The sequence below is a fragment of the Haliotis cracherodii genome, unplaced genomic scaffold (assembly GCF_022045235.1).
Source record: "Haliotis cracherodii isolate W230 unplaced genomic scaffold, xgHalCrac1.p SCAF_7, whole genome shotgun sequence".
Lineage (NCBI taxonomy): Eukaryota > Metazoa > Mollusca > Gastropoda > Lepetellida > Haliotidae > Haliotis > Haliotis cracherodii.
In genome coordinates, this window is record NW_027266330.1 from 21,136,528 (window position 1) to 21,155,516 (window position 18,989).

The 18,989-nt window shown below is 40.5% G+C and overlaps 1 protein-coding gene across 1 annotated transcript; it reads right to left on the reverse strand.

Annotated features, from left to right (window-relative positions):
• Positions 1-421: 421 nt before the first annotated feature.
• Positions 422-12,093, reverse strand: LOC139447173 (leucine-rich repeat-containing protein 74A-like). Its single transcript, XM_071228374.1, has 11 exons — positions 11,856-12,093; positions 10,558-10,751; positions 9,874-9,981; positions 9,430-9,523; positions 7,992-8,123; positions 7,079-7,164; positions 6,178-6,372; positions 5,195-5,290; positions 2,831-3,124; positions 1,873-1,958; positions 422-566 (listed from the first exon to the last, which is right to left on the reverse strand). Exons 1-11 carry the CDS (start codon positions 12,091-12,093, stop codon positions 422-424), a joined length of 1,668 nt encoding a protein of 555 aa, XP_071084475.1.
• Positions 12,094-18,989: the final 6,896 nt, after the last annotated feature.

Here is an 18,989-nt window from a genome sequence, read left to right on the forward strand (position 1 = left end):
ACTGTGACGTCACGCAATGACGACAGCATAATGGTGTGCAAAGCATTGTGATGCAATTTCAGCATGTGATATCTCCTGAGGATGACTGTTTCAGATGATAAAGGTAAGTATGAAAAGTATAACTTCACTTATATGTTTTAGCATCTGTTACTTACAATGCCATTGATCCACATAAGACACACATGTCTCATAGACCTCTTCGACCCGTGAAGATCCGGCGGGTAAGAATAGGCCTTCAGCAACCCATGCTTGCCGTAAAAGTCGACTTTGCTTGTCGCAAGGCGACAAACGTCATATAGCTGGAATATTGCTGAGTGCGGTGTTAAACAACAATCAGACAAACATATCGTAGACCTCTTCAGTTTTCTCCGATGAAAGTTCAATTAACTTGAACGGTGTTTTAGATGTCTTCAAGGCCTCTTTAGAAAGTTCGCATTAAGAACTTTTTCTTCATTAAATCTTTGATTTTGGTCGAAATTCTTCCAATTTCAGTAGATGTAAAATCTTCTTCGGCTATTGCTTCTCGTACCTTTCTCTTGTACTCTCGGTGACCAAACACGAGTTCGCTGAAATGGAAAATGATAATGTAAAACCTCACTCACTCACGCAGTGACAAAATTCATTGGAGTTTTAAACCATAATTGGTGTAACTGGAAGTAGCGTAGGTATTTATTTGAATCGGTCATAAGAATAAGATTCTTAAACACAGATATCCGACTTTTAACGTAATTTACATGGTTTACCATTTCGTACAGGAACAGGACCACATAATCCTGTCATCGTTTCATTATTGGTCTTACGTCTTTACGTCTTCTAGAATACTTTTCGTGTGCCAGTGTTCTGATAATTATATACCTGACAAGTATCTATCTTAGTTCCATGTTAAATTATAGTAATCACCTTGTTCTCATCGCGTTATGACTGCAAAATTGCCGATGCGATGTACAATTTTAACTCACTCACTCACTCACTCACTCACTCACTCACGTAGTTCTATGTTGGCATGGTGACGATGCATATGGTGGCGTGTGTTAACAGTGTGAGTTGTGGGTGTTGTTTACTCTCAGCAATATTGCAGCTATGTAAGCACGATCTATGAATAACGCTTTGAATAACACGTGGCCCATCGCAAGGTAATACATTGTAACTTAGCACAGTGAATGCGCCTTAGACCAATCCACTGTCCTGGGTGAATAAACGACTGAGTGTTAAACTTCGCATCGGCAATATTTCAGATTTATACATTCTGAAACAGTCCATGCTTGCCTAAAAAGCGACTATACTTGTCGTAAGAGGCAAATAACGGGATCGAGTGGTCAGGCTCGCTGTCTTGCTGGATGCATGTCATCGTATCCCAACTGGATCGATGCTCATGATGTCTAACACTGGATTGTCTAGTCCAGATTAGATTATTTACAGACCCCCGTCATATAGCTGGAATTTTGCTGAATGCAGCGTTAAACAACAAACAAACAAACAAACAACATACACAAACAGACCGCCTCCGTGGTCTGATGGATATAGCATCTCCCCGGAGCGCTGAAAGGTCGGGGTTTGATCCCCGTCCGCGTCATACCAAAAGACGTTAAAAGGTGGTACTTCTTGTTACCCTGCCTGTCATTCGGCATTAAGGGGCTTAAACAAACACTGATCAGCTTGGAATATCTCAGTGGGTTAGCACCTAAAAAATCGGCATAAGTCGGGACAGGTTCAAGCAGTCACACACACACGCCCCCCCCCCCCCCCCCCCCCCCTCCCCACCCACCCACCCACCCACCCGCACCCCCACCCACGAACGTGCATGCACGTAGCTATACTAGTGCAATCTTAAACGCGACGGAACCCTCACCTCCTACACAACCAGCTACTTACCCGTAGTCCACAACTCCGTCGTTGTTGAGGTCCATTTTATTTAGGAGAAGGCGCAGCGCTACATTTGGGATGGGGATGTTGACTTTCTGAAGGAGAGACAGACAATTCCGGATTCAGTAACGAGTAAACCCTTGAGCTTGTTTAAAAAAGGCTGTTGTTTCACCGCGGTAAGCAATATTACAGCAGTGTCAATGCGTCCTGATAGCAACAGACAAATAACTGTTTCATACCATGAAACAGAATCTCCATCTTTATGGTATGAAAAGTCGTCATCAGTGGGTCGCCCAATCGTCGACGACAACACAATTCCATGTGCAGAGTTGCGTCCCGCATGCGACAAAGCGAAGATCGTGGGTTCGAATCCCTGATTTGCCCTGATTGTGTTTCTACGTTTGACAGGACAAAACCCCTGCTCACTGGTTTCATCAAAGTGGTAAACTTCTGAGTTCTGAATCATGTCTGACTTTCCCCAGACAGCATGCTGACGCGCCATGAATTAACATAAATAATGTCCAAAGAGGCGTTAAACAAGACTCACTCACTGATTCACTTTCGATTCTAGTTTGTACAAGCTAAGGATCCTTAGACCACTGGGCCACCAAGCAGGCATATATAATGATGCATCTAAATCGTTTTGTAGTGAGTGAGTGAGTGAGTGAGTGAGTGAGTTGGATTTAACGTCGCTTTTTACAGTATTCTAGTTGTATCACGTCGTGTCAGCTTTATGTGGGAGGAAAGCCCGAAGTGATGCAGGTCTCAGACGTTTACCACTTCGGTATAACCCACGAGCACGGATATGGTGCTGACAAACCTAGAAACATAATTGCGGCGAACCGGGATTCGAACTCACAATCACAGGTTTCTGGCGTGCCCAACTCTGCACAGCGAATCGCGGCGCCTTAGACGAGTGGGCAAATCGTTTTGTAACAGACAAGGAAAGCGATAGGTAATGCCTTACTATTAACCCTTCTTCAAACTCTTGCTTAGTCAGAGTTCCACTTTTATCGGAATCTAAAGTCGTGAACATGTCAAGAATTCGAAAGTTCTGCTGCCTCGCGAACTCAAAGAGGACTGTCATGGGATGTTCCAGCATGAGGTCATCAATGCTCTTCTCAACAAGCTCATCCAGTTCTTCCTGGATGGCGGAAAACTTCAGTTCCTGCCTCAAGACAGGGCCGTGGAGAACCTTCAACTTCCGCGTGGCCTCCAGGGTGGTCTTCAGTTGAATGAACTCTTCTGTGACGCTCTGGGTCTGCAGGAATTATAATAGTTATAATAGCATTACACAGTCATTATCACTTTCATTATCCTGCACGCAGTACAACGTAAACAGGTTACGTAACAAACCGCCGTCAAACACGTATGTCATAAAATATAAGACGTCATCGCAAGTGAATAACCAATCTCGATTATCCACCGAAACGGATTCTATTGGTCGTAAAAGCCAAATAATTGTGAAAATTAGATGATGCCACGAGGTGATTCGCGACATGCATGTCCTGTCGGAAGCATACGGCACTCACACAATTGCCATAAAAAAAAGTAGTATTACTTAGTGTTTGTAGCCTGACGCCGCACGGCAGTACTCCTGCCATTCGGAGGCGGCCTGTAAATACACCAGACAACAAATAACACGTGCATCGAATTTGATTGGCTGGTGTGCGAACTTTGACCTTTATATACTGCTTTTCATTCATTCATTCATTCATTCATTCATTGGGGGCACTGATGTGAAATTTGACTGCCTTCTTCGGGTTCGATTCCCAACATGGGTACAAAGTGTCAAGCCAATTTCCGCTGACACCCTCCGTAAGGCATATTGCTAAAAGTGGCGTAAAACCATACTCACTCAATCACAAGATGTGTCCATATCACTGTTTCTCTTGTATGTGTGTCTATCGCTACTTTTATGGGAGGTGGCGATTCGCTGTGCAGAGTTGCGTCTCTTTGGCACGCCAGAAACCTATGATTGTGGGTTCGAATCCTGGTTCGCCCCGATTATGTTTCTAGGTTTGTCAGCACCATACCCATGCTTGTGGGTTTCACCGAAGTAGTTAACGTCTGAGACCTGCATCACTTGGAGCTTTCCTCCCACATTAAGCTGACACGCCGCGATATAACTGGAATACTGTTAACAGCGGCATTAAAACCAACTCATTCATTCATTCGTTGTATGTTACGGACACTGATGCGGTTGTAATCCTAACTGAATAGTATGGTCTGGCATGTATGAAATCCAGTCAGGTAGGTTGCCTGACCTCCGCAACTCAACATTTGAATGTTTATGACATGCTGTCATTTGTGCTTGTCTGACGCCGCCACTGGCTGATCTACAGCTATTACAGTCGTCATGTCATGATGACTAAGACGGCAATAAACATCCAGGATATAGATGATATTTCATGTGACGAGTGAAATATCATGTTTCTCCTTTGCCCCCGTCACGAGGTGAGAGAAACATGATATTTCTCGAGACACATGGAGTAACCTATGTATTATATAGTTTTGTGTTTAAAATTATTTAATTACAAATCCATAACATTGAAACGTAAATTCTCCCCACCTAACACAAGGACGAGTAGTCTCGTGTTTAAAAAAACATAAATATATAAACAAAAGTAACCAAAAATATTTAGGGTCGCGAAAATTCTGTATCATAATATGGATATAATTATCTACAAAATCAATTTTAACAAAGACTATTGAAAACTTCGAGACTACTTTTGGAAGCGAAAGAATACACGCTGGTCAAGTAACAAAAATGGCGCTTTGCGAACGAACGGTTAAGTGAGACATTTACAATAAAATTTTAAAAAGAACATTTGAGAATAACAAACGCCATAAATGAACATCTGTCAGTATTTTGCTTTGTCAAGGGGTAAAAAGGATGAGCGAACGCTTTAACCACCAGGCTACCCGACCGCACAATATATGTAAGATAAGTATATGTCACAAAAAGCACTGAAAGACGACTATGTTGTTTGCCTGTAGCTTTGCCCGTAGCTTTGATTTCCCAAATAATTCGCAGGTCTCTAGAGATCTACATTTACTGCGTAGGAACATTATGGTACACATGCGGGAAGGGATGCGGCTCGATATTTACATTCATTTACATGTACGTATTCTAGGCAATTGTGTAGATATCTAATTAAAAATCATCATAATTGTACAACAAAGGATACAAAATTCGTTGTCATTTCACATCACGATTATTTCTCGTGAAATTACATTTCTTATTCCACTTTCCTAAAACCTATTCCACTCGGGACAAAAACTTTGTACGGAAATGGAAGCTCATTTAATATCCTATAAATATACTTACCCCAAGATCTACGTGGCTCACAGTTATAGTTTTGTATTTCTCCAACACTTTAAGAAGGGTGAGAGCTCCAGACGGGTAGATGCCATTGAGTGGAAGCTGGGGAGATTTAGTGTAACAATAAACATTGATGGCATAATAACTAATGAATCAAGTCTTTGAAAGGCATTTCGTAGTGATACACATAAGGAAGAGAATTTATGGATGTCAACTTCCTTATTATGAAGAACACAACGTTTCGTAGTATATGCTTACTCCTTCAGCAGTTGACCCGTGAAGATCCGGGGTAGAATAGGTCTCCATGCATGCCGTAAAAGGCGACTATGCTTGTCGTCGGAGGCGACTAACGGGATCGGGTGGTCAGGCTCGCTGACTTGGTTGATGCATAAAATCGTATCCCAATTGCGTGGATCAGTGCTCATGATATCAATTACTGGATTGTTATTCGGTTATTTCCAGACCGCCGTCACATAGCTGGAGTATTGCTGATTGCGGCGTTAAACAACAAATAAACAAACAAAATATTGTTCTTAATCTATTTAAGATGAAGGTACAGTAAGTCATGTATCGTCTACCTTTTTGTGAAACAATTTGTTGGAATTAATAACAAATGTAATGGTCCTCTTTATTTAATCTCACAATGAGACATAAAACACGTACATGTACTCTAGACCCGTGAAGATCCGGGGTAGAATAGGTCTTCAGCAACCCATGCTTGCCGTAAAAGGTGTCTATGCTTGTCGTAAAAGGCGACTAACGTGATCGGGTGGTCAGGTTCGCTGACTTGGTCGATGGATGTCATTGATCCCAATTGCATGGATCGATGCTCATGATATTAATCACTGTATTGTCTGGTCCAGACTCCACTATTTACAGACCGCCGTCATATAGCTGGAATATTGCTGAGTGCGGCGTTAAACAACTAACCAACCAACAAACCAACTAAACGGGAAAACTGTAAAATGGCTAACTGGCCACTGTCTTACCTTGAGCACTTCAAGTGTTGTGTTGGCGATCAGCCCCTTGAGAAGCTGCGACACACTGAGTTCGCAGATCCTGTTACATGTTAAATCTAATACCCGTAGGTTACTGTTTGTTTCCAAGGCTTTTCCGAGGGCCAAACATCCTCTCACATTGAATCCATTCCAACCGAGATATATTTCCTCAAGTGTATTGTTGGTCTAGAATAAAAAGAACAAAACCAAAACAAACTTTCAACTTTTATATTTACCAAATCCGTTTGACTTGTCAATGATCACAGAATATTGGATCCTAAATCCTAAATAAAATTACCGTCAATGGGTTTGAAGAAGAAAATTTTAACGTTTTATGTTGCTGTCATTTATCAATCTTTTATTTCCGTCATGCAACGTCGTGTATTAATGGTGTAATACACTGGCGCCAGGTATTAATTGCTACCGATCGCCATGTTTCAATTTCCATCATGCCCTGGTGTGGTTTATGAAAGTTTTCTCATACACAGGTGTACGTCATGAATCAACTTCATATATACTCAGAATATTGTAGGGTCGGTCACCTATACAATATTGGACTGCCAAATATATTTTTTAAATAATATATACTGGCAGAAAATGGCTCTCCTCTACTTCCGTAGGCGTGTTTACAGACGGCGCCATGAACGTTTTGAGGATGCTGCTTTGGTGGTGCATAATCGTTGTGGTGGTCCTGGATATTACATAGGTGTTCTTTCTATACTTGTGTTGAGTATATATTCGAACCAACGAGTGTCAGTCTCCTTTCTATAGTTGTGTTGAGTATATATTCGAAACAACGGGTGTCAGGTGGTGAAGGTCGTGAGCTATATGTTTACAGAACTATGTGAACCTCTTGGTGACGACTGTGTGTATAAGCCATCATGGATCCTACCTGTAGGCTCTCCCCGATGGCGGCAGCGCCTGCTAACCGGAGATGATTCCAGCTGAGGTCTAACACCCGAAGGCAGTCGTTTTTCACTGCAGGAGAAATATTTCAATTCTTTAAATATTTCAAAGCGCAACGACTTTCCTGTTTTCAATAATGCATGTCAATTAATATTGCATAGAAACCTTAAAATAAAGGCGACAAAACCCTTTCCATATTCATAAAAATTTTCTACCAAAAGCTAATGGTTATCTCTGCCAGCCATCGAGTGTACGATTCCGATAATATCATGAGCATGGATTGTGTTTGTGAATAACTAATGGTAATGATACCAGGTGTTCGCGAAAAGGTGAGCATGTCCTGCCCCACCAGTGGCAGCCGTCACAAACACATGTAAAGGCAAGTCAATTGTTCAGCAACACAACAGGAACACATGGTACAAGTAAAGAAAGTTGCATTGGACATCTTTTTTGTCATTGATGCCTCATATTTTAAATAATCATATATTATTCAATATTACACATATCAACTTAACAGTGATTGTGTGTTCATATTTGTTGATCAATTTATATTATGATAGACGCTATGAATAATTATACAAGTAGTAATTGAATGTAAAATTAAATTCCTTTGTTCCAGTATTTCGTTGTGGCCATGTACCTGTACAACCGTGAAACTATTTGAAAGCCTTAAAGTCTGAGATGAGAATATGAAGATGATTTTATAATTTTTACTTAACCCTACAAAACACAACAAATAGGTTTGGAATTGCTCTTAATCCAGTCACTAAATCCAGTTAAATTGAATTTTTCGCAATACTGGATATGACAAATATGATCTCAGATAATGATCCTCTGGTAATATAAAGATATTTTCAGCGGGATGCAACAAAAAAGATCATTTCATTGTGACATCGTACCTATGCCATCAGCTAGCACTGATCCACCCTTCTCTCTCATCTCGTTATGGCTCAAGTTCATCTCTTTAATCACATTATTTTCTTCCAGTACCTCTTTGAAATATTCAGCATCTTTTTCGGTAAAACCATTTCCTGGAACAAAGAGAACAATTGATTGTGAGTTACTTTATCATATAATAGCTGGCCTATAGATGCCATAAGCCAATCTGATAAACTTGGTATGACGATCTGATAAATATGCAAATGAGATCACCTAGCAGGAACTACTTTAAGCCCTTGTCTGATTGATCATTCAATTATTGGCCAACATTCTAACATAAGTTTAGGTGGGGGTTGCTGGATGCGTGGGTGTTTCTGAAGACAACAATAGCTGCGAATCCAATGACACTATATAAACGGGGCAGCTCACTCAGACATAGATATTCATACGTGGTTTCTTAACATTTTAACATTTTAACAATGGCATTATCAGTATGATAAACAGATTAATAACATCGTGTGTTTCTGCATCGTAAATATCCTATATTGTAACAACAAGGTTTCATACTCGCCAAAGGCTCGCTTAATACAACCGCCATTCCTAACCTATGATAGTTACGAAACGAGTACACTCGGCTAATAATCTCTATATGTGAATTGTCACAGCTGTAGTTGTTTCCTTGGGGTTACAAAATCTCAGTTAATTGCTGAACGATACAAGGTCGAACACAAGATACAGCGACATACCACTGGGATAATATGTTTGAATGATGTGCTGCATTTCAAGCAGGGGTCATGGGTAGCCCAGTCGTCTAAGGCGCCGCGATACGCTGTGCAGAGTTGCGTCTCTTGGGCACGCCAGAAACCTATGATTGTGGGTTCGAATCCCGGTTCGCCCCGATTATGTTTCTAGGTTTGCTAGCACCATACCCGTGCTCGTGGGTTTCACAGAAGTGGTAAACGTCTAAGACCTGCATCACTTCGGGCTTTCCTCCCACATTAAGATGACACGCCGCGATATAACTGGAATACTGTTAACAGCGGCGTTAAACCCAACTCACTCACTCACTCCATTTCAAGTCTAGAGTGACGCGTGTGACCTGGTAATGTAAGGCGCAGGACTTCCTATGCTGAATGTATGTGTCACACAGCAGAACCGTTTGGCGTCAGTATCACACCCAGATGGATAATGATTCATGTTTGTCAGTGATACTTCTTTCCCCAAATGGATAAACATCTAAGGACTGTGTTGTCTTTGATATAACTGTAAAACTGTTTGAAATGACCATGAGCCACAGAACACTCACTCACTTAAAGACATGCAATTCTGAATCACAAAGGCGGAGATTGCGTGGCAATAGATATTTCTCTCTGGCTTGGGTTCATCCCAACAACACTAGACATGGAACACTGCCTATATCAATTTAAATATGTAAAATAAACAAGAACACAAACTAACCTGAAAAGTCCACCTTTTTAATAGTACTGCTTCCTACAAGAACCTCACACAATTCCTTAGCTCCAAGAGAGCCCAACGAGTTGTTGGTAATGCTCTGAAACATGTCATTGATATTAAACTTTAGCTTGACATCCAAACATGTCGTTTATACATCCAGGTGTTCCTACACCCTGTCGTTAATGTTGTTAACTTTGACTGTCCATGTACAATAATGTGAAATTCCGTTACAAAGTTAAAAAAACATCATTGGTGACACCTTAATTTCGAGTATCTTTATGAGTGTTAGGATTTCAACACATCTGTCAGACAGTTTAAAGAAAAGTTAACCATTCACCAGAATATATACTATGTCACAATATGGCGACAATACGATATGTTTAAAACTTCTTATTATCCCCTTGAATCACCATAACAACACGATACTCCTCTTGGTCCAATACTTACCAACTCCGTTATCTCTCGTTTGTGTGACAGTATTTGTGAGATGGTTTCAATGGCCTTTGGTTGGAGACTGTTAGAATCCAAGGTCAAAACGTCAATGGAAGAATTTTTCTGTAAGTAATCATTGTTAGAATTTAATTGGAATTACATTAAACTACGGTAATAACGAACACGCTTATAACGAACTGACGGATATAACGGACTTACTTTTTTGGTCCCGACCATTTGCTGTAGTTATGCTGTATATATGCTTATAACGAACTACGGTTATAACGAACTAAAATTAGTAGTTCCTTTGAGTTCGTTATAACCGTACTTTACTGTATGTCACTGTCACTGTCTCGACGATGACACAGACATTGTATGTAGATACATCGTATCCTGGCACAACTATGATCGATGCAATAACATTGCAACCACACCTAACTTTACAATAATCAAGGCAGGTAACATGTCACATATTGATTTCTTGGTAACCATTATTTGTCTGAAGTAAACGAGTGACGAGTTGGGCTTTACATATCACCAGTTTGGTAGTTATTCTAGCTATAGCGTCCATGAGGGCAAACGAACCGAGCATCCAGTGTGACAAGCCAACGCAGCTAAAAACCGTAGTTATCCTAAAGGATGGTCGGCAAGTATGATGTTTAAAAGGTTTGTCAGCAGACATCGAAATGGAAGACTTACAAGAAGAGCTATGGAAAATGCACGAATGTCTTTTGTTGTGAGCCTTTGGTTTGTTAGTGTCATTGTGCTGGTGAGTAAACTGTCCATGATGTTTTTGTTTGAAATTATCCCCAAGTCTCTGCAGGCAGTCATGTAGGCATTCTGCGATTCGTCCTCTATTCCCTCAGGAATGGCTTCACTGTCAGAATCGTCGTCTGAAATATAACATTTATGAAAATTGTGTAAGTGTACCCTCTTCGCGAACATTTGGTGTCAACTCTGATTTTCAATGATCCGTTCATATTTTTCACCTTCTATTTTAGCTTTTACGCCCCCCTCACCCCACCCCACCCCCCCAAAAAAAAAATATATATATAAAAAATAAATAAATAAATAAAAATAATAATAAAAAAAAAAAATATATCTAAAATATTCAGCCATCATGACTATAAGCTAAATACACTGGACACATTCGTCCACCATGGTTTCGGGGATGACGTCCCCATTTCCTTGCCTCTTTATCATTAACATAGTCCTGGACGTCTCTCGCACATGCCTGTTATTTGTTTTGACATGCATTTTATTCGTCGTCTGAAATGGAACCAGGATATTTATCATAACCCGGATGGCTTCGAATGCGATATGACTTCTGATTGGGAAAGCAGTTTTTGGGTACTAAAATGACAAGCAAGTCATTTGGAAAGTGTTCTATTTACAACGTTAACGTATGTTGTATTTGACATCATGTGTTTATTGTAATGTACTATATTGTTAGATCCGGGGTAGAATATGTCTTTAGCATCCCATGCTTGCCGTAAAAGGCGATTATGCTTGTAGAAAGAGGCGACTTACGGCATCGGGTGGTCAGGTTCGCTGACTTGGTTGATGCATGTCATCGTATCACGATTGCGTAAATCGATGCTCATGATGTCAATCAGTGGATTGTCTGGTCCAGACTCGATAATTTACAGACCGCCGTCATATAGGTGGAATATTGCTGAGTGAGGCATTAAACAACAAACAAAAAGATAGAGGCGCTAGTTTGCATGCCGACACGTCGTCACAGTGTAAACAAAGATACCCATACACACCGCATGTTGTTTCAGCAAGAGGTGGGCCACGGGTGCCTCAACCGTCATAGCGCTGCAATTTGCCGTGCAGCGTTGCATGTCCTAGCAACCTATGATTGTGGATACGATCATTACAGTCGGAAAATAGGCGTAGTTTTGACCAGTAGCTATTACAGATAACCGTTTAAGAGAAAATGTCGGCTTCCCGTGGGCCGAGTTTAGAATATCGGATGAGGAAGAGTTACATACCTTTATCGAAGTCGTACTCATCCATATAATCACAATCGAATTGAGATAACCTCATTTTGAAAACACGCTTTGGAAGCGCGAGTGGCTCTTCCTCCTCTTCATTAAGTTCTTCCTCCAAGATAACATTCCTCGCTCGGTGTACAATTTGACTCATCGTCTTCTTTTGAGGCAAGGCCAGGCGAAATTGCGTGGCCAGTGCTTGAGAGCCGCCATGTTTTAATGGCCGTAAAACACTCATCTCGATGTTCCTAGGATGAGATGTAGTCACAACATAATTATACCTCACAACTATTATCATAATGTTTGAACAAAGTCGTGTGTAACTTAAACATTAAGGGGGCGGTCGGGTAGCCTAGTGGTCAAAGCGTTCGCTCGTCACGCTGAAGACCCGGGTTCGATTCCCGACATGGGTACAATGTGTGAAGCCCATTTCTGGTGTCCCCCGCCGTGATATTGCTGGAATATTGCTAAACGTGGCATAAAACCATACTCACTCACTCACGTTTACGTCTTTTACTGGAACCTTCAAACGCCGTGATATTGCTGGAATATTGCTCTTAGCGGCGCAAAACCATACTCACTCCCTCACTTTTACATCTTTTACTGAAACCCCCACTCCGCTACTAGATTTGTGAGATGAATCATATTAGACTCCAATATTTACAAGGGGGTTGGCCCTGTGGGTAAAGCATTCGCCTCTCAGGACGAAGACCCAGGTTCGATTATCTACAGATGTGGTACAACATGTAAAGCCATTGTACGAGTAGACAATTCCTACATAGCGGTATAACATCCTACTCGTCAATTCGAGTTCTCAGAGGAATCAGTAAACTGGTTCCACTGTTGGTTGGCGCAGTTGTTAAGCGCTTTTTAAATAGCGTGTCGGGTGGAGGTAGACAGGAGTCAGATAAAAGGTGCCAGAAAAGCCCACGCAAATCACAGTTACTGTTCAAAATTATGATTTTATGCCCGCTTTCCCGTGCAATGGTATCCGGGAAACAGAAACTATTTTATCTGTCAATTACAGCGAGTGAGTGAGTATAGTTTCACGCCGCTTTTAGCAATATCTCAGCAATATCACGGCGGGGTACACCAGAAATGGGCTACACACATTATACCCATACGGGGAATCGAACCCGGGTCTTAGGCGTAACGAGCGAACGCTTTAACCACTAGGCTACCCGACCGTCAATTATAGCATGTGACTGAACAGTCAATCCGTTGAAATGAATTAACACTATTATTTTAGTTGTACCAAGGCGTGTCTGCCCAATGTGGGAACAAATTTGTTGGGTTATGCATATCCTGGACGTTTATCACTTCAGTAAAACCCACAAGTTCCGGGACAGTGCTGGCAGACAACGGATTGTCATCGGGACGAATCGAGTCGAACCGACAACATGGGATTCCGGCATAGATTAGATACTCCACTCTGCACAGCAAGCTCAGACCAGTGATTAAGGTATAATCCAAAAATACGAAGAGTATTTTGACATAATAGTTTACACATTTTGTACTCAAAGGCAGGATGGACATATATTATATATATTATTTTTATAGTGGACTAGACTTCGGCCAGCGGTATTTCTGAAAACCCACTTTCATATTTGGGGAAAAACATGACTGTACACATTATGTTGTATCAGTGTTAGCTAGAAGATTGCACACATGCAATGTCTACGTCTATACCCCCTGCCTTGAAGCACTGATCCCCGTTTAACAAAACGACCGTTGGGCTACGACTGTGATCGGACTAAAGCAGTCCTTTTATACTGAAAAAAACCCAACGCCGAATGAACTCGAAATCAGAATATGAGTTTTTTGTGTTCAAGTCCATCCCCAAACACATCGACTGAAATTCTAGCCCTTATGACGACATTGCTGTTTGATTATCTCATGCCTAAATACTAAGAACAACTCTTAATGTGGTAGGAATGCCGTTGTCAATACCAAGTCCCAAATAAAAAAGTACAGTGTGCTGTGTCTTGTTGATGGCGCAGTGTTAAGCACGTGTGATCACTTTACATACAACTGAGTACGGTGGATATTGAAACAAGTAAAATGACAAGTAAAATGACAATTTTACCTGTGTTAGTTGTATGTGTGGCGTTCTCCAAACTATGCAATACACAGCTGAACTGCTCAAGACTCGGCAGCAGGCCATGGACTGGTTGGATACGGCCAGGGATTACACTGACCTCCACTCCCCGAGTTACTGCGGGACTGTAATACTCTTAGAGCTTAACTGAACTGAAGGATATAATCGGATTTGACATAATTCCTAATACTAAGGACGTTATACTTATGAGTTACTTAGATTTGTTGAATCTGTTTATTGGAGTGTAAATGGATATGCTGCCTTGTCACTCTCTACAGGAAGTTAAATGTCGATGCCGCAGGGTGCATGGTCTATCGCGTATGTCACCGATAACGACATACAGTCGCATCTAAATGTAGCGACAACCCACGTTTAGTTTTACTCCTCATTCAGCAATATGCTAGCGAAAGGGAAACTGGAGACAGAAATGGACTTCGCTTCATGTTTAACGGTGTCGCACCTGCATCACCAGGTTAATTAATTAACCCTAAGGAAACCTCACTCTATGTAACACTGTTGTCCTGTTCCAGACGAATTCTGCAGCAAAAGTATCACAAGTCTGCGGTAAAAGTACCAAACTTCTGCGCCGAAAATTATAAAATTCTGCATAAATTCTGCGGAAAAGACATCACCATTTCTCCCTAAAACATTGATGTAAACTATATTTGTTTCTATAACATATGTAATCTCTTGCATTTAGACATTTCAAGACATAACATTTTTGCAAATACATCTGCTAGTGCCGGATATTTATGGCTAGGAGAAAACATAGTTTATATACTCGTAACATCAGAATGAGAATGATATATTTCAACTTTAATTTTCGTTTCATTGAAGGATTCATATTTAGTGTGTTTAAATCGCATGTTTAATGCTTGGGCATTACTCTAGTGCAAATTCGATTCATTGATTTTCACAATCCTGATTTCTATATGAACTTTACAAACAAATATCTTGATTAATGATACCACATGTGAATAAACTGCATGAATCTAGTGGACAGTCGCGACCCCTGGTACGTCCTACATTATTATGATTTACATGTGGAAATTAGCCTGCTGGCACAACGAAACCTAAAAAGAATTACCAAATATGGCCGTTTTTTAACTGAAGACGTGTCGGTCTTTTGTGTTGAAGCTGCTTACTTTTGTGTCACAGTGGTTAGTGTATGATTTACGGAAGCATATATTCTGAAATAAATTTCCTCATGTTTGCTGAGCTACGTTGTGCTTGTTAAGGGTGCCATAGCATGACACAAGATCTGATAATGTTCCGATATGGAATGTGTCCAGATGAAATGGGCTTACTTTAACGCATCGATATACCAGGCTATTGAAAGTTGTATTTATTCACAAACGTTTTGTGTGAAATGGCTTGTTAAGTTAGAGGTACCAAACGGAATTAGATACCTGATTTTATTGCTATTTCGACCATTCAGAATCAATAATTCTTCAGTTTCATGCTAGAATATCGCTTATTGTTATAAGGTTAAAATGCATCTCAAAAACATTAGAAAATGGTTACAAATAAAACCGTTGTAGCTGCAATGAGGAGTTAAGTTAGATCAAGTTTGTGACAGAGAACTTTTTGTTCGAAAGGAATAAATAGATAAAAGACATTTCACATTTATCACAAGTGTATTCTTGACATTTCATATTTATCATTGGATTGGTTCCAGGGTATCGTCCATTAGTTACTGAAACAAGCAGAGATGCAAGATATATTTCATTTGTAGCATCCGGAGTGAGTCACAAAATCAATAGAGAGATGAGCAATCTGGCACACGTAGGCTTGAACATGAGTTCATGGTCAGATCTAACTTTTAATGAATCAAAATGAGGTATTGTGACATGTGACAAAGACAGGCCAGGCCCGAACACTATAAAATGATACCTTCAACATTAGGAGAGGAGAGCGCGGTTTGCAATCGATCGAGTCGAATCCCGATCGCTCTAAGTTTCCCCATTTAGTGACGAGTCTGGCCGGTCTGATCCTGTCCTGTATTGATAGATGGACTGAGAGTAAGTAAAACTATGTGAGTATAAAGCTGGTGTTGCGTTTCATTATAATACGAATATGAATGCTGATAGAGACAACTTGGAATAAGCGCCGTGGGACCAATCACTCCTTGACGGAGCCGAGCCGCAATGAACAAGGCGATTTGCAAAGTCATAGCGTAATTGACCATGAGGACCAGGAACGGCAATACTTTTAGTAACTGTAGTAGTGTCGCACTTGACGCCCGAAAGCAGTTACGACATTATACCTATTTTAGCCTACACATATTTTCACTAGTTTCATAGTTATATTCAAAATCCTGATTTCTATGTCAGTTTTCATAAATAGAACATTATTCCTATTTATTATATAAAATGTCAACGTCTGAATGATGCTAGCGTTGCGCAGATATTCTACTCAGTACACTTTCCCTTCATCAAATATATGCTGTATTGTTATATGGCAGTGTAATATATTATAAAACAATGTTGTAGTTATATTACATTGTTTTTGTTGACAATCAGTAGAAGTTTATAGCAATGTGTTTTGAAAATAGTTAGTCGTCAGGAATGTAGTACCATCTAATATAAGCAGTGGTGTGGTAGTTACTATATTTAGATGCTTGTCTTGCCAATTGTAATATAGAATCTTCTGGACTATTCTAGTACCCCAAGACTAGCTCTGTATAGATGTAAATAAGTTGACAAACGCGTGCATATATCATGTAACCAACTTTTGTGTGAAGATCACTTTTCAGATATCAAGCCTTGGCCTATCTTGGAAGCTTGACCACTGTTGCTGCTAGGTGAATATTATTTCCACTACTCTCATATTGAACTGCCTTTGTAATTGTTTTTTGAATAATTGAATACAGTACTACCACTCTATTGTGTACTGTCATTGTAATTATTTTGCAGTAATGTGTATTAATTTGTAAACCTATTTAATTTTATAATACAGTTGCTAATTGTATGCCATGTCTTTGTTGTTTGTTGGTTTCACACTGCATTCTTTTGCGTACAGGGGCACGGGTGGCCCAGTCGTCTAAGGCGCCGCGATTCGCTGTGCAGAGTTGCGTCCCTTGGGCACGCCAGAATCCTATGATTGTGGGTTCGAATCCCGGTTCGCCCCGATTATGTTTCTAGGTTTGTCAGCACCATACCCGTGCTCGTGGGTTTCACCGAAGTGGTAAACGTCTAAGACCTGCATCACTTAGGGCTTTCCTCCCACATTAAGCTGACACGCCCTGATATGACTGGAATACTGTTAAAAGCGGCGTTAACCCCAACTCACTCACTCACTGTTTTGCGTACAGAATTCTGGGTTAAATAATTGTTTGAATTTGGAAATCGGAACGCAATAGTGCATATAATAGCAGTACAAATAAACTAATGGTTTCAACCAAATCGGATAATGATGCTATTATGGACCAGTTAATCATATTGACTATTGGCTTTCATCACAGTGACATCTGGAGAGCACTGCAAACCTGAAGGTAGAAACCATCTGACGTTAAAAGCGAGATATTAGAGTCATAGGCTCAGAGACGCGTCCCTGTAACGTCACACAGTGCAATGGCTGCAACAAGCGATGTGCAGCTTTACATGAGATATTTAACCAGGTTTCTTCAAGTCGGCGGAATGTACGTTTCATTTGAGACCAAGCAAAGATGGCGATATTTGCAGTGTTTATACTGCGTTATCATGTCTTTACTGCAAGTTGCAAATTTCATCAGATTGAGCGTTATCTTGTTGAAAGAACTCACTTTGTCCGCCAACATGATGACAGTTCTAGCCTCATGGTGTTCTGCCTTATGGACCGCATACCAATTGCCAGCCGTTGCCATCGCATCCTCCAAATACATGCACAACTTTGTCACCGAGTTATCGTCCTATTTCGATAGATATGACAACGAAGCCAAGTTGGGAAGAGCAACAAAGTGTTTGAAGCGACTTTTCATCGTTATAATTGTGCTTTGGTTCCTTCAGGCATGTGTCTTTATGACTGTAAACTTGACGTCATCACCTGCCGTCATCAGTTCCCGAGTCCGGTTCCTTTATCCATTCACAGAGCTCAGTGACGTCCCCCACTACATAGGTGTCAGCGCCTGTAGTCTCGTGGTCACCTACAGTAGCTATGCTTCAATAGCAGCTTACATATTCTTTATTGCAACTGCTCGATTAGTTGCGAAGGAATTTGTACAGATTAATAAGTTGGTGAGAGAAATGGTTGATTCTGAAATGGTAAATGAACAATGCGAATCACTGCGTAGACGTCACGCGCATCTCTGTGAAATGCTGACCACTGGAAACAAAATTGTTAGCCATATTCTTTTTCCTTGTTTTACAACCCAGATTCCAACACTGTGTTGTTTACTGTTCGGGGTCATCAGAGGAACACTCCCTCCAGAGGGACAGACGCTGTCTATCTATGTGATAGGTGCAGGGTTGCTGAATCTGTTCTCTACGTTATTTGTCGGCGCCTATGTTACATCAGCGGTGAGTTCGACACGCCACTCTAACGTTTGTGCTGGTTATTGTTTATTTTGTATTTGTATGTTTTTCCAGGTATACATGAACATGTATCATCACATTGTACACATGACGAATACCAAGGCTAAGTTCCTATCGAAGTTAGTACAATAGATAATAAAGCCATGCTACACGAGTAGAATTCGTAGGTGTTCTTCTAGAGATTATTTCTTTAATTGATCTATTCAATGGATACCTTCATAGATTACACTAGAAGAAGCATAACGGTTACCTTTGTATCACAATGAGTGAGTGAGTGAGTGAGTTTATGCTTTACGTCACATCGGCAATATTTCAGCCATATCGTGACGATTGTATCACAAATAACAGTAACAGGACATAGTTATTCAAATAGAAGATGATATATAATCTGAAATTCACGAACGTGGCGTTTTTACAAGTAGAAAAAGCATTTACTTTATCAATGATATTTGCATTTATAAATTCTCTTTGTAAAAAATCAAATCTATGGCTATCAGAAAAAGTTCTCATTACGTTGACAACTCT